At 34.4% G+C, this 26,249-nt stretch overlaps 1 protein-coding gene across 1 annotated transcript in view; it reads right to left on the bottom strand.

Moving 5' to 3' along the window:
• Positions 1 to 5,195: 5,195 nt before the first annotated feature.
• Positions 5,196 to 26,249, bottom strand: part of Ndg (Nidogen) — a 185,222-nt gene continuing 164,168 nt past the window's right edge. The window contains exons 25-27 of the mRNA XM_081758985.1: positions 23,119 to 23,237; positions 8,345 to 8,508; positions 5,196 to 6,301 (exon numbers count right to left, since the gene is read on the bottom strand). Coding sequence (XP_081615111.1) covers positions 8,363 to 8,508; positions 23,119 to 23,237 — 265 coding nt within the window. The 3' untranslated portion in view covers positions 5,196 to 6,301; positions 8,345 to 8,362. The remainder of the gene's footprint in view (positions 6,302 to 8,344; positions 8,509 to 23,118; positions 23,238 to 26,249) is intronic.

The raw sequence follows: 26,249 nt of genomic DNA on the forward strand, positions 1-26,249 counted from the left end.
ATGAGGAGTTGATATACCAAGTTTCTTCTCCCTCACTTCACAGGATCGTGAGATACTCAATTTTTAACATAGATTCTGACCCTATCCCCCTCCCTCCTAGAATACACATTTTAATCAAAGTAATCTGATTAAAAACCCAGTTCTAGGTACGTGATAACTACATCCTGGGTAAGTAGTAATCTACAACTAAAATTTACTCCCAACAGTTTAGCCGTTTCCCCACGATGCTATCACAAACAGGATCCTTTTCATTTTTGTGTAATAGATTACAGTTGAACACTGTTACAGCGAATTTTGATCGAGCGCAAACAAAATTCCTTATCATGATTCCCAGATATTTTTCGTTTTCAATTCTGTTCTGGTGATAAATACAATTTTAAGCCAATTCTGGAACTAGGCATGTACCGAAAAACACTATTAAAGAAAGTAATAATAATTGCATTAAGGTTATTATATCAATACAAGTTTTTGGAGCATATTTTTGAAGTTATTTGTGGGCAGGTTATTGTGGACTTCCCTTCCCTAAAACTAGGGGATATTGGACTGGAGAAAATCTAACAACACTAATTTTTTCCCATGAGAGCAGCCTTGTGGCGATTGACATGCGATCTTCTTTATTCTGTTCACTGAGATTGTGAGGTGTCAATACTCCTAACTTGCTGCTTCCTAATTTCTCCAGGTGACGGCAACAGTTGATTGTGATTTACTTAACCTTTCTGCGATGTGTCTTGTTGATTGACGTGTATTTTGCTCCAATATTACCTTTAAAATGTTGTCAAGGTAGGAAGGACGTCCCGCTTTCGGTTTGTGTTTTAAGATCGCATCTCCAGAACGGAATTTGGCAAACCAATTTCTGTCAGATCGGTTATTAGTCCTCCACCGTATACGCTATATATATATAAAATATTTATTCAGTTAGCGCCTTAGCACTTTTGCCTTGTTTAAATTCCCAAAGCATCACGTGACGAATATGCACTTTCACTCCATTGTAGGTTTAGGAATAGCAGTTTAATGTAACGTGTACTACACACAACAATTGTCAGAAGACTAACTGAACCCTTATCTATTTAGTGAGAGCAAAAACTCGTTTGTTCTGGTGACTCATTATGAAGAGATACAAACAATAGGTTCTACCTAGTTGCATAGGAGGTTATTTACAACTCGATCTATATAATTCGAAGTAAAATCCTTCCCTCTATTCAGTTTGTTAGTAGGGCTGTGCTATATCCAGATGTGAATATCAAAACTTGATCAATGTATCGAAGAATATGGATCAGGAAAATTTTTTGATACATTTTTCTGGCATTTAGACTAATATATCGTGTACGAGTATGTTAACATTTGGTTCAATTGTACATCCCGTTTGCCAAATGATTCTACATTCACATAAAATTTCCTGAAGTGTCCAGTTATCTTTAACTTTTCATAACGCTTCACATTATCCGATCTTCGTTAGCCTGACCAAGTTTAGTTTTAGGATTTGGCGTAGTGAAATGAAAAGTCCAGTTATGTGTATCATCATTACATCTACACATTGTTTGTTCATATTACTTGAACTTACATATTTCATATTAATTGAGCTTTGAAGTGAAATCCTTAAGTAGCTTTGAAATTTAGAATTTAAAGAATCCAGGACAAATATGGATAGAAAACTAAAATTCTTTTTTCTTATCCCCGCTAATATCACGCGAAATACAAATATATAAAATTATTCTTTGTTTTGGTTAATGGTTGGTTTCGAGTTTATCTATTTTAAATTCCGATTTTACAGGAGATTTACATCTGAACATGGGATCCGAATCGCATGAGTTTTCATCAGGAATCGAATCTGGATCTCCTGCGCCAAACGCTCGTAGGTTAGTCGTATACCCGTGAGGGGAGCTCTTTCTTTTCTCTTTCAAACTATCGGCGTTCATTAGATATCTTAACCATCGATGGCATAATTTGCTCAGAATTCATTTGCAGAATTGACATTTGTAGCTATTTGTTAGAACTGTATGCTTTCATATGTCAACAAATTTCGTTACTTTACTCATAATTTGCCATTTAATTAACTTCTGATTGTTGTCCATATGCATGAGAGTTAATCAACAATAGTCAATCAATGCATTACTGGCAAATTAACAATTCATCTATCATATTATCGGTTCCCTTTCGTAGTTTCTATAGTAGTAGCAAACAATTTAATGAAGAAAAGTGGAACGCTGTGTAAGTAATTTTGTATTGATTATGCAATGTAAAATTCTTTATTGTATTCATGTGTAGTTTTGTGATAGGATATGTTTTGTAATATTTTTAAATGTTTACTTGTTAGTGAAAATATGTCAGATAGTGCACTATTTCTGAAAGTAAAGGTCTCAGACCTTTGGAACGAATTTGAACGGTCTAACAATGAATGTGATGATATATACAGTAACTACTTAAGATCTTATTCCTGTAATTTAATGATAGACAGCTCCATAGTGATGATTAGATCAGGAACACTCCACTAAAATATCGAGCGTGCAGACCATTTGATAACTTGAAATTCTAGAAATACACCAGAATGGGAGATACATTGATTAAGTTATTAGTATAGAATGTACACACATGCCAAGTAACCAAAGTATTCTAGGTCAGTCATTGGTAGTTTTGATGAAATGTAGGGCTTGTCTCCTATAAATTTTATATGGTGCAGGCATCAGAGCAAGGATGATCACTTTCTGAGAACAGGGATGACTTTCATGAAATTTGTCATATAGTAATACAACATTTGTTAGACAGTAATTCCTCGGATAGTTACCCAGTGCGTCTAGATACAGACGTTGACATGGCTACACACTCTTTTTAGTCATACGTTCTGGTATTGTTTCAAACATTACTCACTGAGATTTTTGACCGAACATTCTTTTTAATCATGTGTACCTTCTTTATTCTATGGCCTGAGGACAAGAAAACGTCTTGAAAGTTTGATGTTATTTAGTCCTTTCATAGTGCTCTTGTCGTAACAGTCATTTAACATGATATAGAACGCATACACAATATAAAATTAAACGGACTTTGTAGTGTTAACTCAATGGCGGATTCACAGGGGACGCGCGCGCACCCCCTTTTCAAAGAAAATATAACTTTTTGTAATATTTTCTTAGTATATAGAAAAACTTTAAATAAATGATAGTTCTTAATTAAGATAGAAAGTAATAAAAATGCTATTGAAATTATATATTAACCTGCTCTCTATTATCGCCTTGTAATTTGTAAGCTATAAAATAGTTCGTGCTAGTGTACTGGTACATCAATGTGAACAATGAAAGTAATTTTGCACTGAAAGCTAATTAATTTTTATTTTTTTTTAAAAAAATAGATGTAATTGCCCACATTTAGTGGTCCAAAGTGCAATGAAAACAGCAACCTGTTAGCTTAGAAAATGGCGGATCGAGAAAAGGGCGCGGGGCATAGACCTCTTTAATGGAAAATATAAATCATTTGTGTTATTCAATGAGACAAGCCGGAAAGAGTATCATTTCTATCAATATATTAGACCAATAATCTGCTCTTAATTTGTTACTACAAACCACCTAATATCTCCAAGTGCTGCAGTTGGTATTACCTCGCACTCTCCGACCCTTCCATACTTTTGCGCAGGAATAAAGAGATACTATAAACCTTTCGAGGCCAAAGGTCTAGCTTGCGCAAAAATTATAAGAATTATTCGAGGCATTTCTTGTGAGATGTGGCTGGCCATCAGAGCATCAAAGTGAATGAATATAAAAATTTCCATGTAATATGTTGGATATACCCACACCAACAACTGACCTTCGTCTTATCTCCATTCGCATTCAACTAACGGTGTGAGGACCAATTGAACAGACCTCCACAAAAAGCGACAGAACTTTCTTGGTTGTCTTTATACAATAGGCTTCCAAAGAAAAACTAACATCTTAAAAATGATTTTGGTTTGATTTAATATTCAATTTAGCGTCGTCCTTTTCAGCAGCAAGACTATATGAGACAGACCTACAATTTAACGTGGGATCCGAACCACATGAACTCCCGCCTCCACTTAGGCAGAACACTTATGTTCAGTCTTGATGTTAAGGCTATGTACCCGAGCCTTAGTAGAGAATCGATAATAAGTATCATAGAGGATGAGATGGGGAAGTACTAGTATAAAAGGATGGACAAAGAAGAAGGTAGTTAAGGCTTTGAAGGTACTATGGGAAAACAGTTATTGTATAATAGGGGAGAAAGTGGTAAAAATAAAGACAAGGACTGAGTATAGGTTCGAGGCTGAGCCCAGTACTGGCAGAAATAGTTATGAACAAATGGGAGAAAAAGGTGAGAGAAGAGGGGGGTAAGAACTTAATCATGTTTTGTAGGTATGTGGATGACTGCCTAGGCTTGTGGAAAGGGACTAGGAGACAATTAGAGAAGTTCAAGCATACTGTGGAGGATAAAGAAAAAGGCATAAGCTTTGAGATGGAGTTGGAAGGATAAACTATTTAGACATGACCATAATAAAACAAAGAGAGGGGTACCAGAAAGAATGCTCAGCAAGGGTATTCTGCCACGAGAGGAGTAACGTGGATAGGAGTACGAAGGGGAGTTTCATAACCAATATGATAAGAAGAATAGAAATGCTGGAGGACGAAGAGGAAGGAAGGAAGGAGAACATAGAGAAATCCTACAGACAGAGAAGAACGGTTACAGCAGGAAGGAGTTAGAAAGAGAAGAAGAACGCAGGAAGAGGAAGAGAGGGAGAAAGAAGAACGAAGAGGATGAGAGTGGAAAATGGCATGGTATAGAAAGTATGGGAGAAGAAACGGAGAAACTGAAGAAGTTATTAAAGAAAGGAGGAGTCAGAACTTACAGAAGGAATGGAAAAATTTATTGAGATCAATAAAGAAGAAGAATAGAAAAGACACCAAAAAGATTAATGAAGAGGAAGAAGGAGTCATTTACAGGGTATGGTGTGGGGACTGCGATATGTCATATGTAGGAGAGACGAGAAAGAGAACGAAAGAAAGGATAAAACAACATAAATATGATGTGAGGAGGAAGAAAGATACCAATGCGATATACAAACATGTTAAGGAGACTAATCACGGAATTAATTGGGATAAGACGGAAGTATTGGAGATGGAGAAGAGAATGATAATAAGGAAGTGGAAAAACAAATAGTCATGCACAAAGATAGGACAGAAAAAAGAAGTAAATATAATTGTACATTTCTTTATTTTCTTCGACGTTCTTTGTTACAGTACATGATATTTCTTCATACAAAAGTGCCTAACCATAATCAATATGGGAACAATGGTTTCCACATACGCATATTGTAAAGTTGAATATTTATTTCATCATTTTACATTTTTCTTTAAAGTTACTTAATGTACAAGATAGTATCATTGATATATTTACATTTAGATTTTCACTTTTGAGACGCTTCAAGGTTAGAAATACTTAAATGTTATACATCGAGTGGAAGAACAGTAACAAATGAGATAGAAATTTAATTTAGAAATGTATTTTTCCTATTAAAATTAGAAATTTAATTTTATATTAAAATTATCGATTATGTTCCATTTACAGTTAATTAACGGTTAACGTTTTCAAATTTTAGACTCCAATAAATTTTTTATAATATAGGGTGGCTCAAAAGTAGGTATACACCTCTTTATTGATCAAGTAGAACATTCTAGCTTATAGGTTTATTTGCTTCGGCTGTTCCGAGTTTAAGATATAAGTAAAAAGATATTAAGAACAAATAATAAAGAAACTAAGTCTACCTGATGGATAACAATAAGAAATGATATAAAAAGCAATGAGTTGATTAGTACGAGATTGTATACCTACTTTTGGGCCACCCTGTATTTCCAAATATACTACAAGTATTTACATCTACATCCTTCTATTATCTAAACTTATCAATGTTTATTTGATAAGTTCCTGTATAAATATATCATTTAACAAACTCAGTACAAAAGTAGAAATGGTAACATTCTATTTTTTTTTTTAAAGTGAACTTAAAAAAAAATACAATTTTAACGGCGTAATTGATAATGTCTTTAATATAATAGGTTTGGTTACTTTCGTTCCAAATTTTAGCTTTTTTCTAAAGAAAACACTATTTGTGCGTATATTGGATGAGTGTACTTTTATGGTAGTCCACTTGACTGTATTATTGCTTATTGATCAAGAAACATAACGTAAGCAACTAATAGCACACATTCAGTTGAGTATGGTCCATTTACGGATGTACTAGATAGTAGTTGCTACTTTTTATCCGTAACATCACTTACATATTTTTGTATTTGTTGCAAGCCTGGAATTACAAACGAAGAAAAACAGTAATTTTTATCATAAAACAAACAGTTGCGCATCTTATCTATAAGATCCCTAGAAGTATGATATTTGGTAGAGACGTTTGTATCAGGAAAACTATGTGTTAATAATGTTGTTAGATCTTTATCATTTATAATAAAACTTACAAATAAATACATTCTGAGTTCTTAAAGAAAGAAAGAAAAAAAAACTTCAGCCACAAAGAAGTCTGGCCTGTCAGATGGTCCACGTTGAAGTGAGTAGAGGTGGTAATGTCCCCAACATTTTTTCCTGGCTTTCTAAGCAGGAATTTACAATCACTTAATTCAGGTAGCTTATAATTACGAGGTCAAGACACTAACAATTGTGCATCCAACGAATCAAAACAGGGAACACAACACATACACTAATCTTTCGCCACAGGATACGACAGGCTAGAAGAATACTTATGATATATATATATATATATACATTAGTAACTATAAGAGCTAATTAATATGTGTAAGATACAGTGTTTAAGATTTTCATATACACTATTTTGTAAATATTGTAATATTGAGAAAAAGAATTTGAGTGGAATGAAATTCATACCACAAATTCGTTACATGACTTAAAGAAATAGTCCAGAATATTATAGTCTAGATATGTATAACACCTATAACCCTAATAAGTCAGTATGTGATCAGAACCTCTCTATATATATATATCGCGTTATCGAATCAAATAGACGTTAGATGTATTTCTGAGAACCGCTTACCGCACCATTTGTACGCGTGTGGACAAGATGTAGACTAGTAACCGAAATCGTTGTACCGAATGACGTTCCACAGCATTACATTTGCTGTTCGGTCGCTGTAACTCTCGACAATGCATGTTGGTAGATTCATCACAAGAACGTAAAACGTGTATGCAGCCATCATTGTAGAACAAGTTGAAGCAGGAATCGTCCGAAAACAAGGACACCTGCCACTTTGCATGCCGGCTATGATGTTCACGCATCTACTGTAACCTGCGATGTTTGTAGCTTTGTGTCAATGGAAGCTGATGTAAAGACATAAGTGCCACCAGTCCAGCATTCAACAGACGCCGTCGAATCGTCGACGGATCCAAGTCGTTACCCGTTACCGTACTCCAGCGTCGACCTAACGCTGTGGATTATGCTGTACGGTTAGACACTACCATGCAGGTAAGATGTCTGTCACTTTGTGATTTGATTACATTTCGCGATCCACGACCGAATCGTTGTTGAGTAGGTTCCTTGTCGTTTGTTTCCACAGGCGCATCACTGTCATGACTTTATAGTTTGTACTCGCACCAATATCACCGTACGAGAAGCCGATTTCCCGTGGACATCATGCAGCATCGTACGAACCCGGAGGAAGCAATCTAAGCTTCGTGTGTTCCCGCCACCTTTCATGATTATATGTGCAAGCGTATCAGTAGCGTTTCTGTCTTTCTTTTCTCATTATTGTAATCCTTAGTGTTTAAGTTTTAAAAAATCTATTTTTATAATCAAATGATTCATAACTCTCCGATGTATCAAAAATACACTTTCAAAATGAACACGAAAAAGATAACACATTGCTGACTAAGGAAAATAACTTACCATGCATTTGAGTTGACGAATAGTGAAGATATCACTAATTCTCTCGTTAAAACTATGTGTGCAAGTAAGTTGTACACAAAAAAATAAACACTGTTTTTGGATAATTAAAAGATATACAAACGACAGTCAGACTTCTACAAAAATAACGAGAATGAGACTAGAAAACCACCTCGTTTCGTCCCTAATTATAAATAAACAAATCTGTAAGATTATATCGTAATATATATCTGACCGGACCTGCATTGGGATTGTCTAGTTCAGTTTTTTAAGATTGACACACTGGGAAGAGGTACGTGTATTTTCATTTTATTTTCGACATATGTGTACGCTTTTCGCGAAACAGATCGTTGAGCCAATGCATTATAAAGCCTATACAGAAAATTATGAAAAACGTAACTATTATTACACCTAATCTTTCTTACTTCTGTAAATTATTACCTTCGCTTAATGTTTTGATTAATAAATGTCATTACAAATGGACACTTCTCCTGATGATTCTCCATCCAATTCACCACAGATACAGCTTCTTCCTCCTTTGCCATTGGGTAGACATAAATGGCCAGCTGGACACAAACCATTTTCAAACTGACAAGCACTACTCACTGGAAACAAATTTATTAAGTTTAATTGAAAGAAAACTTAAATTTTTTCATAGCATAAAATATTTCCAGAACTTTTTAGAAAACCTTTTCAGTGTTTTCCTTCTTTCTCTCCCTCTTTTTAATCAGTTATATTTTTATTTTTATTAGATGAAAGTCATGACTCAAATATAATTGATTTGCCCTGAAATAATTACTAAACGAAATTCTGTTTTTTTTGAATACTATAGTAAATATTTCAAAGTTTTATTCTAATGTTGTAATCTTTCTAGATCAACTACTTAGAAACTAAACTGACGGTTGATTTCAAATAACTTAAATGTTGGTATAAGTTAATATATTGATTTAATTGCCAGAATTTTCAATTAAAACAGCAGTGGATGTTTTATGGAGAAAAAAAGTGCTGTTCATGATTAAATTTCCCACTGAAAACTTCGTAAAGTTAATAAATATATTGAGGTTTCACTCTTTAGGTTAGGATGACTAGGCGTTCCATTTTTAGTAGGATTGTCCTTTTTTCAGAAAATCGTTCAGACCCCCCCCCCCCCAAAAAAAAAAAAGATACGAAAAATGTTCCGTGTTTGGCTTGTAATTACATGCAACAATTTCTTGAATGAACTTAAGCAGTATCTTCAAGGAAATACAAATCCTTCTGCAAAAGATTCAGTTATCAAAAAAGTATGAATTCAGGAGACAATAATCGAGCCTGGTTTCTGTTAAATGTTAAAATATTTAAAAAAAAAAAAATCGAAATAATCTTAAGGTTATTCATAACGTCCAAACAGTTTGTGTCTAAAACGATAGATGGCGCCACCGTCACCAATGTTAACATATACAACTAATAAAATTTAAAAAATCAAAAATAAAATAAACAATTCAAAAATTAAGCAAAACCGTATATAATCTGGTTAATGGACGTTACAAAATCTAGGGAATGGTACGTGTCGATTTCACATATTGTTATTAATTTCATTGTTAGAGGCCACCATTGTTAAGTAAACAATCAACTTTATCTACCGTACTTTCTACCAGAAACTGACCAAACTTTGCACACCCATTTAAGATTGAAATATCTAGGGAATGGTACGTGTGGATTCCACATATTGTTGTTAGTTTCATTGTTAGAGGCCACCATTGTTAAATAAACAATCAACTTTATCTGCCACACTTTCTACCACAAACTGACCAAACTTGGCACACCCATCGGATTAGCACAGAGATATCTACTGAATGGTACCAGTCGATTTCACATATTGTTGTTAGTTTCATTGTTCGAGGCCATCATTGTTAAATAAACAATCGTTGGATTTCTCCATTGTTAAATAAACAATCAACTTTATCTTCCATACTATCTATCACAAACTAACCAAGCTTGGCACACTCATTTACGATTGAGATATCAATGGAATAGTACGTGTCGATTTCACCTATTGTTGTTACTTTCATTGTTAGAGACCGCCATTGCTAAATGAACAATCAACTTTATCTGCCATACTTCCTACCAGAAACTGGCCAAACCCTGCACACCCATTTAAGATTAAAATATCTAGGGAAAGATATGTGTCGTTTTCTCATATTGTTGTTAGTTTAATTATTGAAGATCACCATTGTTAAATAAACATTCGTTGGATTTCTTCATTGTTAAATAAACGATTAACTTTATCTGCCATACTTTCTACCACAAACTAAGCAAACTTTGCACACTCATGAACGATTGAGATGTCTATGGAATGGTATGTGTCGATTTCACATATTGTTGTTCTTTCATTGTTGAAGGCCACCATTGTTAAATAAACAATCATTGGATTTCTAAATTGTTACATAAACATTCAACTTTATCTTACACTCTTTCTACCACAAACTAATCAAATTTGGCGCACTCATTTACGATTGAGATATCTATGGAACGGTACGTGTCGGTTTCACTTATTTTTGTTAGTTTCATTGTTAGAGGCCACCGTTGTTAAATAAAAAATCAACTTTATGTGCCACACTTTCTAACGGAACCTGACCAAACTTTGCACACGCATTTAAGATTGAAATATCTAGGGAATGGTACGTGTCGATTTCACATATTGTTGTTAGTTTCATTGTTGGAGGCCACCATTGTTAAAGAAACAATCAAGTTTTTCTGCCACACTTTCTACAACAACCTAACCAAAATTTGCAGACTCATTTAAGATTAAGATATCTATGGAACGGTATGAGTCGATTTCACATATTGTTGTTAGTTTCATTGTTAGAGGCCACCATTGTTAAATAAACAATCAACTTTAACGGCCATACGTTCTACCACAAACTGACCAAACTTTGAAAACACCCATTTAAAGTTGAAATATCTAGGGAATGCTATGTGTCGATTTCACATATTGTTGTTAGTTTCATTATTGAAGGCCACCATTGTTAAATAAACAATGATTGGATTTCTCCATTATTAAATATACAGTCAACTTTATCTGCCATATTTTCTACCAGAAACTAACCAAACTTGGCACACTCATTTACGATTGAGATATCAATGGAATGGTACGTGTCAATTTCACCTATTGTTGTTACTTTCATTGTTAGAGGCCACCATTGTTAAATGAGCAATCAACTTTATCTGCCATACTTTCTACCACAAACTAATCAAACTTGGCACACTCATTTACGATTAAGATGTCTATGGAATGGTACGTGTCGATTTCACATATTGTTGTTAGTTTTCTTGTTAGAGGAAACCATTATTAAATAAACAATCATCTTTATCAGCCACACTTTTTACCAGAAACTGGTCAAACTTTGCATACCCATTTAAGATTGAAATATCTATGGAATGGTATGGGTGCACTGAATTTGCGCAAACTTTCACTTCCTTATCTTTTGACACAGATAAATCCTTAATAAGCAAGCAACAAAATTGGTAATTGCGGAAAAAATCTTGTGCAACGTTGCCATCATTACCATAAACATTTCGACTAATAAAAACAGTCACCAAAACGCAAGTCGTTATAGGAAAAAAATACAAAGTAATGGATGACAGTTTCATTTTCAGTTATCGCTATTATATGTGTGCACGGGCATCGTTAGTGAGGGGGACGGGGGAACATGTCCCAGTCAGTAATTTCTGTAGCATATCTAACTGTAAGATTGTCTGTAAGATTAAAACTGTAAGAAAATAGTAAAGCTGCAGGGAACCAAACTGGACCCCACCTGATTTTTTATATATTTTGTAAAATAGACCACGAGGAACACGAATATGAAGGAATTTTGACATTCCGAATTTCGGAACTCGAGATATTTGAACATAAAGTGATCTTAGTTTCTGTTCTTTGGTGCTGTGAGAAAGATTTGTTATATATTATTATCGTATAGCCTAAATTGTTACAAGAATGAGTGGTCAGTGTGCTGGTTGCGGATATAATAAGACACTAATATAAGTAGCCAATAACAAACAAGAATCACAACGTGTCAATCAGGATCGAGAATTAATAGCAAATTTTAGTGAGGAGCGTAATTTAAACAAGAAGCAATAAACTGAAATTCACAGATAAGCCATGAGAAGGCACGTATGGCCATTTTAAAAGTTGTAGGATTTGAATTCAAGGATTCAAGCTGTAAACGTGAAATGTTCTGTGAATATACATATTTTGCTTTGTAAATATTAAAATGCAATACATGTATATCTCACAAAGGAATGGCATTTATACATTTTATTTCGGTGCAAAATTTCACAATTTTTGAATTCTGTTGTTGGCAACGTCGCGGTGGAAATTTGCGCAATATCAACACTTTCTGCTCGTCGTTAATAAGTCATAGATTACAGAGATTATCAACGATCTAATCCTTAGAAAAATTTGCGCAATGTCGCTGCTCCGAATGGTATGTGTCGATTTCACATATTGCTTTTGTTTCATTGTTGAAGATCACCATTGTTAAATAAACAATCATTGGATTTCTTCTTTGTTAAATAAACAATCAACTTTATCTTACATACTTTCTACCAGAAACTAACCAAACTTTGCGCACCCATTTAAGATTGAAATATCTAGGAAATAGTACGTGTTGATTCCACATATTGTTGTTAGTTTCATTGTTGAAGGCCACCATCGTTAAACAAAGAATCAACCTTGCTATATTTTGTACCAGAAACTGACCAAACTTGGCACACCCATCGGATTACCACTGAGATATCTATGAAATGGTACTTGTCGATTTCAGTTGTTGTTGTTAGTTTCATTGTTAGAGGCCACCATTGTTAAATAAACAATCAACTTTATCTGTCATACTTTCTACCAGAAATTAACGAAACTTTGCTGACCTATTTACGATTGAAATATCTATGGAATGGTACATGTCGATTATCAAGGGCTAACAAGCCCTAGCCAAATTGTGTGTAATAAGTCATTATGCGTTGGGATCAAACAATAACTATTCGTGATCAAACGAGCTGGCCAAATTCCGATTGAATTTGTTTTCATGGTGGCTGTGGTGGAGGGGCTAACAAGTCATCGGTAAATGTTATTGTTCGGAAAATGGAATAGTGCAAAAAATAAACATATTTCATTCAGAACTTTGTTGTGCCTGCTTTGTAACCAGTGTGAATTAATTGTGTGCCGCCAGATTTCTTTTTTTTTCTTTTTGTCTCAGGTGGAGCGGGATGGCGCCCTACAGCGTTCCTAGAATTACACTCTAAAAGCCCACAGTGTTCCTAGAACTGCACTCTAAAAGCCCCTCCCATATAACTGACCTGTGTTTCACAGCAGACACCTCACATTTGAACTCTGTTGAGATTCTGTGTAAGTTTGTCGGCTGTACGTACAAATTGAGAGAATAAACATGTATTAGGGAATGAGAAGTTCTCGAAATAAATTTGCAAGCTGAATATTTTTTCGCGACATAAGTGAAGAGTAATTGTATACCTTTGAAGAGCACCCTGGAGAGTAAGAAAGCTCTAAGCAATATAATCATTGAATAAATAGCAATGTAATCACAGTAATGTATATATGGCATGTTGTATTTCTACCAGATTGTCAGAGCACTAATTCTCTCATTTTTTTGATGTGAGCGATCTCGCTATCGAATCTCCAGAACATAAAAAAAAAAAAAAAAAAGTTGTATTTAGGTCTATTCCATTTTAAGGAATCGAAATACGTTGCGTAAAAGAACTTTCCATGTTAAAATATTTGATGGGTAGAGTAGTTTGTGTGGGATTTGATTGTTATTGCATGTATCTATTGCATGCTGAATGGGCAGCCAAGATATTCATTCTGACGGTTACAAGCCCGTGAAAATACAGAGCAACAGCTACTCCAAGGGAGTAGATAAAGATTAAAAAAAAAAAAAAACTACCGTGGGGGAGAGAGCCGAAAGAGTGTAGAGTGTGAAATTTTATCCGCAACTTGGGAAGTTCCGCCAGGAACGCAGGATCACCTGTATACGGCTCTCATTGTCGAGACACTAAAATTTTTCAATTAGTCGTATACGGAAGATAAACATTAAGAAACTATTTTTATTTATTTATTTATTTACTTATTCCTCAGGGGGTAGTCTATCCCAGAAGATTACGATTAGCATAATTCTATGTTTCAGGGGTGCGCTTCCAATCCACCTCCCAGAGGCGGTTTTTGGGTGGGCGAACCGGACCTTGTCCTTAGGTCCATAGATTAATTAAAGTATATGTAACACACATGTACGTGTGTGTGTGTGTACGTATAATATGTGTATATGTATGTATGCTAAATGTAAAATATTTTTGAACCAATGTTTCCAATCCAAATAATAGAGCCCCACGGCTCCAAATCGCCAAGAGCTCCATAAAAACAAATTCCGCCTGTGTCACCTTCTACACATCAGCGGCTATGCCCATAGTATCTTCTATGATAACAATTGACTGAATGTGCTTTTCAAGTTTCTAGCTCATTTTCTTGGAAAGAGAATGCGTAAGACTCCCTTAGTGTTGCAACGAGACGAGACAGGACTCTTTGAAGCGAGACACGATACAATACGAAACGTTTCATGAAACGTCTCGTCTCGTGTCTCGAAAAATACAAACACAGTTTCTGAATTTGCTTAAAAATTTATTAACTCGGAATAAATTATTTGCCTTCGAAATGTATACCATCTTTTATTATTTCAAATGATCCAAATGATTCAATGTTTCAAATCCTACAAAGAACAGGAAATACCTAAAGCACTTTTTAAAAATGATTCTTACAAACAACTTTCACTTCCATTTTTCAATCGATTCAAGTTTAATTATTTTGTGATAGTTCTCCAGATTCAAATACAATGTAAAGCGTTCATTGAGATTCGGGGGCTGGTGGAGATAAAAATCCTTTAATAGAAGTACAAGTACGTGTAGAAGTGGCAATTTTATCAGTAACTAACTATTGTTTCATGGTCTTTCTCGTTCCGAACCAAGACAGAAACGTGTCAGCCTTTCTCGATACTGAGTTTTGAAAAGATTCTGATTTGACAATAAAATTTATCTTTTTTATCCTTTTATGATGTTATTCGAAGATAAACCATTTTTTAAATGGGAAAGTTACATAGGCCTCCTTATTTGTTGAAGTGGCGCCAGGCGTTCTGAAAAAAGGATATCAGAATAAATGGGGAAATCTTGCCTTTCGACTGTACTGACGGTATTGACAAATGTTCCTATTGAAGTAATTAAGGGTTCAGTCGAAACTAAGCAGTCGTTGCTGGAAGATTGCAGTCGTGTTGTGTGTTATGCTCTGTTAACCAAACTTGGTTAAAAGTTATAATTTTAACCACTTGGTATAACAGCTCTTTTGTGGGCCTCGGCCTTTCTGGTGTTGCCACGAGACGAGACAGAACCATTCGATACGAGACGAGACGGGCACATCTTTTCTAGACGAGACGACACAGCCAGAAGTCTGGTCTTGTCTCGTTTCGTCTCGTGGCAACACTAGACTCTCTAGATATATCAGTGCAAGGTATGACAACGTTCCTCACGGAGCACATTTTAGCTCTCAGCCTCTTTCTTTCACTGATGTTTGTTTACGTAGTAGATGAATATATATAGAGTAACAAAAGGATGAGATATGCAGATTCTCCTGAAACCACATTAAAATTGTAGTAGTATTTGGAGCTTGTTATAAATGGATTTACCGGGGAACTAAAATAATTCTGGGAACTGATCATACAGCATTGATATAAAAAACATGGAAACAAGTAAATACAAAGAACTGAAATCGTGAATTGTTTTCAAAATACAGAAATCTCGAAGGAATATCTGTTTAGGTGGCTTTAATTGTAAAGAAAATTTGAATAAATTTGCATTCCCTGAATTCTTATACATAAAAAATAGAAATCTTTCTTTTAGAGTACGAATGAGATGCTTTAGGAAATTAGGTTAAGATAATTAAAATGGTACTGTCCTTTACAAAATTTAAGGGGAATACCATGATCGAAAAAGCATGAGTCAAACTATAAAGGTCAGTGGTAGCTTTTGTCATTTCTTACGACCACTATACGCACCTTATTGCGAAAAATTTATTCGTATTATAAAACTGTTATCATTCAATAAATGTCAAATTTAACAGATCTTGAGAGATGAAATGACAAAAATTGTCATTACCTCTGTCGCATAAGATTTTCTAGCTTTGGGACCCATGTCATTATATGACTTTCACGATAAGGGACAAGGAGAATATAAATCCTAAGTTCAAAACGTAAGGAAAGAAACTGGCTGTTCGCGCTTCAAATTATGAAAAATGTACCAAAATGGTTGAAATTATGATTTTGTATTTCTTTACGAGAAAGAAGAATAAAAATAAAAAATGGAGCAATTCTAATTATGTATGTATAATTCCACTATCTTCTTCAAGTTACTAAACTAACTTAAAGTGTTTCAACCATTTTTGACACATAACTCGAAAACTTTTAGAGATATTAGAGGCAAGAATACGTGGTTGATAATGAGCTTTTTAATTATGTCACAACACTTTTGAACTTTACCTTATGAGAAATGGCATATTCCAAAATTAATTCAGTACCACCCTAACCTGAATTTTACCAAATGATTAACGAAAGTGGTACGGTGTGCATCGTCCAGGGATTAATTCCCGGTGGGGCACTCAAACATTTCTGTGTTGATCAAATGTCGAGAGAAAAGTTGGGAAACTAAAACATAGCGGACTTCAATCTAGACAGCCGGCCACGGCGTTGGGTGTGGTTGTGCTTACTACTAACATAAACCCGCTGCAGGCTCAGATCACAAGGGACTGTTGAGCCAGGATTTATATATATATATATATATATATATATATATATATATATATATATATATATATATATATATATATATATATATATATATTGGTGTTATTATTTTACCTTACATTCTCTCAGTAGCGTAAGTAAGGACGAATGGGCCTCCCCGCTAAAATGTTAAACGGACCCCCTCTTTCCACATTCATGAGTCACGTAAAATTTACAGAGAACAGCTTTGACTTTCTATGTTCTATCTAGTGAGTCACAACTTGCTCATATGCAAAAAATGCACATTATTATTATTATTATTATTATTATTATTATTATTATTATTATTATTATTATTATTATTATTATTATTATTATTATATTGTGCTATAATTTTCGTCTATTCTGCTGTATCAAATTCGAGAGTCTACGACATCCGACATTTTTAATGAGGTGTGGTCGTCCCACTTTTTTGTTGTTTGGTTCGATGCTGGTTTCAATGTCCTTTTCCCATCTTTGAAATACATAAGCACGGCAGATCGCGAAAACTCGACAAGTCGCGTTGTTTCCGAAATGAAGCTCCCAGCCATTTAGTCACCCTGATATATCGTCGTTCTTCCCCATTCAAGGCACAAGCATCACACTGACTAATCGAGTGAGATTCTTGTCGTGTTTGGCGCGCGGTTGTGTTATGCCTTGTAGCTCTTATCTCAGCCCGATGATTTCGTTCAAAAAGTAGCGAGTGGTCATAATGTTTTCGCTGGTCAGTAAAAGTTTTGTTGGCATTTAATTTACTAAATAATCGCTCAGGGGTTACCGTCTTCATAGGTAAAAATGAGATATAGTTGGAACATCACATATTTTTTAACATCTTAACATTATAAAGTTTAACTTCGAAACTGAAATGGGCCTCTTTCTGTTCTGGGCCTCTCAATGTTGCGGGCCCCGCAGGCCCTTTTGTTGCGCCACATCATTGTCTCTATTCAGAAGGATAGGGACAAATAGAAAAGTCAAAATTCATTCTGTCCATTTTTCATGCATCATACACTTCAGAAAAAAAATCATATAATACTGATATGTAAGAAAATATTAGTATTGTTTGTTTATTTTCTGTATACAAAGAACCATTTAGGTTTTTTTAATCTCATATTCTGGTAATAATAAAAAAAAAAGAGAGAAGAGTTTCATGTGATAAACGGACGAAAGATAATTTGTCAACGCGATGCGAATGACATTCTCTGCAACCTAATTCCCGTTTTTCGTACAAAAACTCTATTCCTACCTGCAAAAAGAAAAGATTTATGTTACTCATCAATGGTTGAGGTTTTGCCCTGCGGCTGAACAACACGGCTTGTATAAATAGACTCTGACTGACTGCAGGTGCATGAAAAAAAAAAAAAAAAAAAAAACTGTTGGATTCCACTCCCCGCCCACTTCAAGTGTGGATATCCTGGACACATTCAAACTGAGCGGTACGATCTTTCAGTTCTTCCCAGTAGAGGTGCCAGCAGTGATTGCTAAATGAAAAAGTGAGCATCTGGTGGCGAAAAGGCGAAGTGCTCGGACAAGGGGGAGTTCACAGGAACCTTAAATAAATAAATAAATAAATAATAAACTGATTATTTTGGAAACCGGATACTTGCTCCACACTGTCACGACATACCAACGATTATACGTAAATTGACTGTCAAATTATGCTAGTTTGGCGAGTGTCTTATTGAATCAATTCACGTTAAATGATCAAAAGTTGAAGTCAAAGGTTGCTTGATCTTCTCAGAAATTCAATGTAATTTTCTATGCTTACTGCTTTAGAATTAGAAGCTCGAGACTATAGTCACTTGCTTACTTAATTTCTCGTCTATAAATGACAGTCATATTTTCGGGTCAGCATTTTTGGCACTTCTAAGCGTTCACGCAAAATGAAATATTCCAGATCTGGGTCATATTAGACAGTTTGAACAAAACCGTTATTTTTAGCAAGTTTCAGTCTGTAGTATTTAATACATCTTTTTTACCTTAACTACATCTTACGATGAAATAGACTTCTAGAACGAGAAAGTAGCACATTTCCATTTTCTTTATAATAAAAGAGAACTAGTATCAAAGATGAAATCTTATAACAAGACGCTATAGTGCAGTATTAGTCTTTTAAAAACTGCCTTCCTCTTTTCTTCAGAAGAGAAATAAGATAGAGATTCGTTATTTCTTATTTGCATCTTATTTTAAGGCTTAACACGGTATTTGTGGTGGAGAGACTAAACATTTTAAATTCAGCCAGCTTTAAGCTCTACATGATAGCCGGCATATGAGACACACTCCATTTTCTTTATTCAATTTTGACCAAAAATATTTTCACTGCTCATTATAAAGAATTTTTAAAAAGTACAAAATCATATTTTAACAAGGAACATGTGCGAAGTTAACAATACTTAAATAAATGTAGAATTACTCGATTGTATCCAAACTGCATATACTCAGTCACTGCTATACGTAGAAGGAAACATGGAAGACATTAAACAACATAGGATAGGTAATACTTATTGAAACTAAAATAATCAAAATTTCTGTATCGGCATCCCATTTTTGGACTTATTCTCGAAGGGAAATAAGTGAGTCTTATACGCCGGCAAATATAGTGACTATAAGCAAAATTCAACTGGATGCATGGTTTACTTATTTTAACATTTAATTTCTTCAATATCACTTGACTTGGATTCTACATATAGTAGCATCATGTATTTCTCACCATTGTTTTTGAACTTTCGCGTTAACTTTGTTTTTGTTTGTTACAACTACACCTAAATATTTATCAATTGATTCCATCTTTATGTACATTTTTATATTGATAACCATATTTCCATTGTTTTGTAGTTGTTGTCTCGAATTCTCATTGGTATCTTTTAAACTTATCTTTTTTAAATTCTGTTAAAAAGATATTCGTATTTTTGTGCATAGTGTCAATATTAAGCAAATTGATGTCAATAAACATAGCAACTGATTAAGACTATTTGATGTTAGTTCCTTCCTACGTCTTTAATTTTTCCTTATCCTTGTTGCAAAGCAAATTTAAATAGTAGCGGGAATAGGGGGCTCTTCTGCTGCTGGTCGTTATTAATTCCGAAAGAGTCGATCTTCTCAAATTTCACTACCTTTTTTGGTGTTCCGAGTATATGCTTCTTTGAAATATGTTGGTGAGTTGTACTGTCATATTCTATTTCTTTTCTTTTCTTTCTTTTTCATTTTTATTTGTCTGATGATGTATTGGTCCAATGTTTATCCATTGCATTTGTAGTTACCTTAATTGACATTTATATTAGGAGTTTATGCTAATAGACTTTTAGACAAAATTTTGGTAGCAGATTAGAAGTAGGGATAGTTACTACAATAGTTCTATCCCCTCAGCTTGTGTTCAAGTATAGGCATTATTCTAGACTCCTACCTCCTATCGTTCAGTTATTTGGTAATTTCATATTATTGCCATATTAAGCAGATTTATCTGTGTATACCTCTGTTTAGGAATGTCTTGCCTACCTTCAGTGGCTGTTCGGGAATTAAAAGAACTTCTTGTGATTCATAACTGTTTTAGTTTTTATACAGAAGATTCCTCGATTGATGGTTCTGTCGTTTGAATTTCATTTAATTTTCTTTTGCATCTTGAATGGATACGTGACGATATATCAAAACATTGTTTTACTTACCTAACTAATTGTATCCTATTGCTGGATAAGGTACATTCATTTATTCCGTTTTATTTTATTTACTTTTTCATCACATACTACTTTTGATCTTGGTTGGATATCCCGTGGTCAATGCTTCTATAGAGTTTATATTATTTGTACTATTTTCTTTCATATTTACATTCATATTCTTTTCACATTACTTTTATTCTTTTAAATCGAGATACAAATGAACCCTATCCATTTTTATTGAATACTAGCATCAATTATCCGCTTCGCTGGGTTAAATTTAGAAAAAATAGCAATTTGTTTCGTTAGTCAGTCACTTTTTACTATTATTAAGCGCTTCTTCATATTAGTCATTTTCGATGATTTTTATATATCCCCCTCCCCTCCCACAATTTGCAGGGCTGAATTTGGATTTAAAAGGCATCAGAAGTGCCACTGTTCATCTTAGCGACCTCAAAACTATAGATTCGACACTAATATCGGTCATTTTCGATCATTTGTAAATGTCTTTCCCCCTCCTTTAAGTTACATCATCAAAGTGATATGACAAAAATCATCTCGGTCCGGTGGTTCAAGAGTTAAGTTTTATATATATATCCCTCCTCCCCCTCCCCGAAGTTCTATCGTCAAAGTGAATAAATAAATACCATCCCAGGCCCGAACCTCATCTACGTTGAAAATTTGATCGAGATCGGTCAGGTGGTTGGAGAGTGAAGTCACAAAGACAGTCACTTCCATTTTTTTTACATATATATCCCCTCCTCCCCCTCCCCTACTTTGCACCATCAAATTTAAATGATAAAAATTATTCAAAGCCCAAATGTCATCTATGTTGAAAATTTGATCGAGATCGGTTGGGTGGTTCAAAAGTTGTTTTATTTGTTTATATATAAACCTCCCCTTCTCCTCCCTAGATTCTACCATCAAAGTGAAAATATATATTAAAAAATTCCAGGCCCGAACCTCATCTATGTCGAAAATTTGATCGAGATCGGTCTGGTAGTTCAAGAGTTATTAAGTTTTATTTATTTTATATATATCTGTCCCCTCCCTTCTCGCTCTTCTAAGTTCTACCGCCAAAGTGATATGACAAAAACCACCCCATGTCCGAACCTCATCCATATTGAAAATTTAATTAAGATCGGTCGGGTAGTTTAAGAGTGATGAAGTCACAAAGACAGTCACTTTTATTTTTATTCTTTTTACATGTATCTCCCCTTCCTTTAGGTTGCACCGTAAAAGTGAAATGAAGAAGATATCCCAGGCCCGAACCTTATCTATGTTGAAAGTTTGATCAAGATCGGTTTGGTGGTTCAAGAGTTACTAAGTTTTATTTATTTTTATAGATTTCTCCCCGCCCCTCCCCCTCTCCTAAATTCTACCGTTAAAGCGATATGATAAAAACTACCTCAGGCCTCAACCTCATCTATGTTGAAAATTTCGTTAAGATCGGTCGGGTGGCTTAAGCGTGATGAAGTCACAAGGACAGTCACTATTGGGGCCGCGGTGGCTCAGTGGTAGAGCGTTCACCTCTGGTGCTTGGGGTCCCGGGTTCGATCCCTGCCCCCGCCAAGCAAACTTTGTGGTGGGCAAACACCGTGTGCGTGGGTTTTCTCGGGGTTCTCCCACTTCCTTCATTCCGCCATTTCATTCATTACTCATCATCACCGTCTCCTTTAGCCTAACCGACATAACCGTGGGACGTAAAACTCAAAGATTTATTTAAGTCACTCTTATTTTTATTTTTATTTTACATATATCTACCCCCTCCCCCTCGTTGCACTGTAAAAGTGAAATGAAGAAAACATCCCAGGCCCGAACCTTATCTATGTTGAAAGTTTGAGCGAGATCGGGAGGGTGGTTCAAGAGTTATTAAGTTTTATTCATTTTCATATATTTTCCCTTCTCTCCCCCTCCCCTAAAAAGGAAGATCTGTCAAAATAAGATTATAGAAAACTTCCCAGGTTCGAACTTCATATATGTTAAAAATTTGTTTGAGATCGATCGGGTGGCTCAAGAGTTATTAATTCACGAACATAATCACTTTTATTTTTATATTTATTAATTTTTGGGTGGTTGAAGAGTTATGTTTTATTTTTTTCTATGTTCCCCGTCTCCCCCTCCCTTAAGTTCTGCCGTCAAAGTGAATAGCTAAAAACACTCCCAGGCCAGAACCGCATCTACGTTAAAAAATTGATCGAGATCGGTCGGGCGGTTCAAGAGATTAAGAGTCACAAACATAGTCACATCTCGAAGATCAGTGTAAAGTCTTCCTGGTTCTCAACACAGAATCATTAAACACCTAAACTTTGTATAAAATAATTTGCTCATAACTTATTGAAGTTCGTTAGCATCATAGTAGTGAATAAACCGTACATAACGTATAACATGAAGGTTATTTAACAATTATTGTCCCTGATATAAAATTAAATTTGTGTCACAGGAAGCACAACTAGTACCAAAGATATTGCCCTGTACTTTGGCACACACACTTTAGAGTACAATATATTACAAGCACAAGATTTTCGTTTAACTTCTTGTATATCAGGAACAATAATTGTTGAACACTCCTCGTATTTAAGAACGTTGATTTGAAGATATTTTCCCTGATCTACTCGCTTGAAAAGGTTTGTATAAGTAATATTACCGATGTAGCAGTTTACATATACCAAAATCACTAAGAAAGCAAGAACTGATAAAATACTATATTATAGTTACATACGTCTTGGACAGTGTTCTGGTACTGCTACAATACCATAAAGCTTTCCGCTTCCTCCTAGCGGTACTTTGATAGGATCGTTCAATTTTCCATTAGGCCTGTCTGCATTCTCAATAGTGTTACTACAAAACAAGTTAGTATATTAGTACTATTACAAAGAGTAATTTCACATTTTCGTAAAAATAATATGTATATGCAACTAAACTAGCAAAAATACATGATACCTTTTATTATATTATTAATTTACGTACATAGTTGGAACAAATGAAACATAAAAAAACAATTTACTTAACAGGTACCAACCATTTAGGTAGGACAAAGCCTGTAAGAATCAAGAAGGCACGAACAGGATGATAATATTTAAACTTTCTACAAGCATACCTCAATGTGTCTTTCGGTTCAGACCAGGAGAACAAAGAAATAAGTATGTACTGGTAACATTGACCCATCGTCATTTTACTGGCACTTTTCTCTTTGAAAATCAACATCACAGAATTGCAATGTGTGGTATGGTATGATAGTAGATCTTAATTTGATGAGGAAGCAAGTCATATCAAAAACAATTTCGTGTGAAAAACAACTTCAGGATAAAAGTTCCAAAACGGAATTAGAAGAACTTAATACCCTAATCTAGATAGGGCAATATTTTTATCGATGGTATGAAGAAATTAACAGAATATTATGCTGAAGTGGAGTGCAGTTGGAGGAAATAACTTTATTTTAAACAATGAAGTGTCTGAAATAAGAGATTGATTCTCAAGGCAAGTAGGGCAGGCTAAGCCTGCCTGAACTTATTTGGATACTTAACATTGATAAAACTTTTTAAAATATTCGTGGCCTACTAACAATTTTTTTTTTCATCCATTGTGTAAATTTACAAATAGTAATCATACAACACAATAGCTTGTATAAAGGCTAGACATTTTCCAGTCTTACGTTTGTTACAATACACTAGATGGATAGACTCCAAGCTTATTTAAAGAAAACGAAAACTAGTTTCTTCTCTAGACATTTCTAAGGTAAGCATACCAGTTTACCTACCCAGTAAGATATCGTCAATATGTGGCCCTTGAGTAGGCACCACTGTTTCTTTTAGAAAAAATGTTCCGTGGCACACTTAATATTCGGAGGGGCACATACTATTTTCACACGGTATTATTCTATTTATTATTATATTATAGACGTATTATTTTGGTCTCCTAGGGGCGCAGCGCCCCGCCTCCAAATAAAATAAGTCTGGAAGAAACACTGGTAGGCACAATAAGTAGTTCGTATTGTAAAATTTAACCTGTGCATGCATATCAAGTTTTGATCAGGTCTGTGAATCTATCTGCCTTGACGGAAAACTAAATAAAAGAGTGACTTCCTAACAAACGTTTTCTTTTTTAACGAATGTTGGAGGCCTTTTGAAAATCCACAGTCGCTTAACTCTCTATCATCTGTGACATTCACTGTCACCCTGTTTTAGTTCATTTTACCTATTTGATGTCACTAGTGAAGGATAATAGTGATAGAAGAATCGGTTAAAGGATGTTTGATGTAAAGTAGTTCATCTCGTTATATTTGCTGGCTTTCTTTTGTAGTTGTTATTTATTTATTTATTTATTTATTTTTTATTTATTTATTTATTTATTTATTTTTTTACGTTTTCTTCCTATATTCCCTTCCTTTCAAAACTTGCAGCGTTCTGCGTCGAAAGTAAAATGAATATTTTTGATGAACAAACTAAGAAAAATGAAAACTTATGAAATATATTGATTCCGTACTGTGCGGTACGTTTTGAGAGAACATACATGTTTACCAAGTTAATCGTATGTATATAATCTGTAAGGGTCAGTTAGAAACCGGGCACCAAATATCAACTCATTGATTAAAAAATTCTTAGACAATATTCTACGTCAATGCTGTCCAACTTTCTTCAATGATCGGCCACACCTAACCGATGCCTATTAACAAGAAGCACCATCTGACGACACCACAACAACAAAACTACTACTCTACTACAATGATGATGATGGTGGTGATGATGATGATGATGATGGTGGTGGTGATTATTTATTATTATTATTATTATTATTATTATTATTATTATTAGTAGTAGTAGTAGTAGTAGTAGTAGTAGTAGTAATATTATTATTACGTAATGAATTTATTTTCTTCATCTTCTGACATTACCGTCATTAACGGAAAAATTATAGACTTATGTTTTACATGTGAGAGGGAAATTACATTAGAATCAATTACACAGAAATCAATATTTGATTTAGAAAGAATTTACATTTCAATATAAGTTTTTGCTTTACTACACAGAAGCACTGTTACATTATTAGCTGTTTTGAGTGATATAAAAAAAAAATATATATACCGGTAAAATTATTCGACCTAAGAAGTGACAGGAAAAATATGTAGATGTGCAAAAATATGTTCTTCTTGAAATATGAATAATGCCAGCGAGATTAAATTTGATGTCGGAAGACGCCAGGAAAGTATATTACGGGCACCGCGTTGAAAATGTTTGGTCTAGACTTATTTTAATAATGGCGACAAGTCTTAGCAAATGGTGGGAAAATATGTTTTAATAAAAATTAAATTTAGTTAGTATTTGTTGTACTTGCAAGGTCTGTGAATGACAAACGAAAATTACGTAAATGAAAGAAAAAGGTGCTCTCCTGCTGAAATATTTTTCTCCTCTTAATCGAAAATGTAGTAGCTAGATTCGTAATTATCTGTAATTTTGATTATAAGTTTTGTTTTCCATTTCTTTTTTAAATAAAGGTAAGAATATATTGCATGAATATTCAGTTATTCTAAATCTGTTTCTTCTATGTTTCTAAGATTGCAGAATACTTTCGACAGTGAATTAAAAAGGACAGAAAGGTTCTCTTTTTTTTTAATACAATAAGAAACTAGAGTATCTGTACATCGAAGAAGGTTTAATTAACATGGGCAAATGACTGTGTAATGAAGCAATGAAACATCCTGACCATGTTCTATTTCTCATTGAGTCTTCCTAGCTACGTCAGGGTAAGATAGACTAGAAACTGTCTTTGGACTGAACACTCAGATAACGGAAGTATCAATGAAATAACTCCACACCTGACTATTCTTTCTGTCGGAGTGCAAGGGAATTAACA

This window comes from Thermobia domestica, chromosome 5 (assembly GCF_964235325.1).
Source record: "Thermobia domestica chromosome 5, izTheDome1.hap1.1, whole genome shotgun sequence".
NCBI lineage: Eukaryota > Metazoa > Arthropoda > Insecta > Zygentoma > Lepismatidae > Thermobia > Thermobia domestica.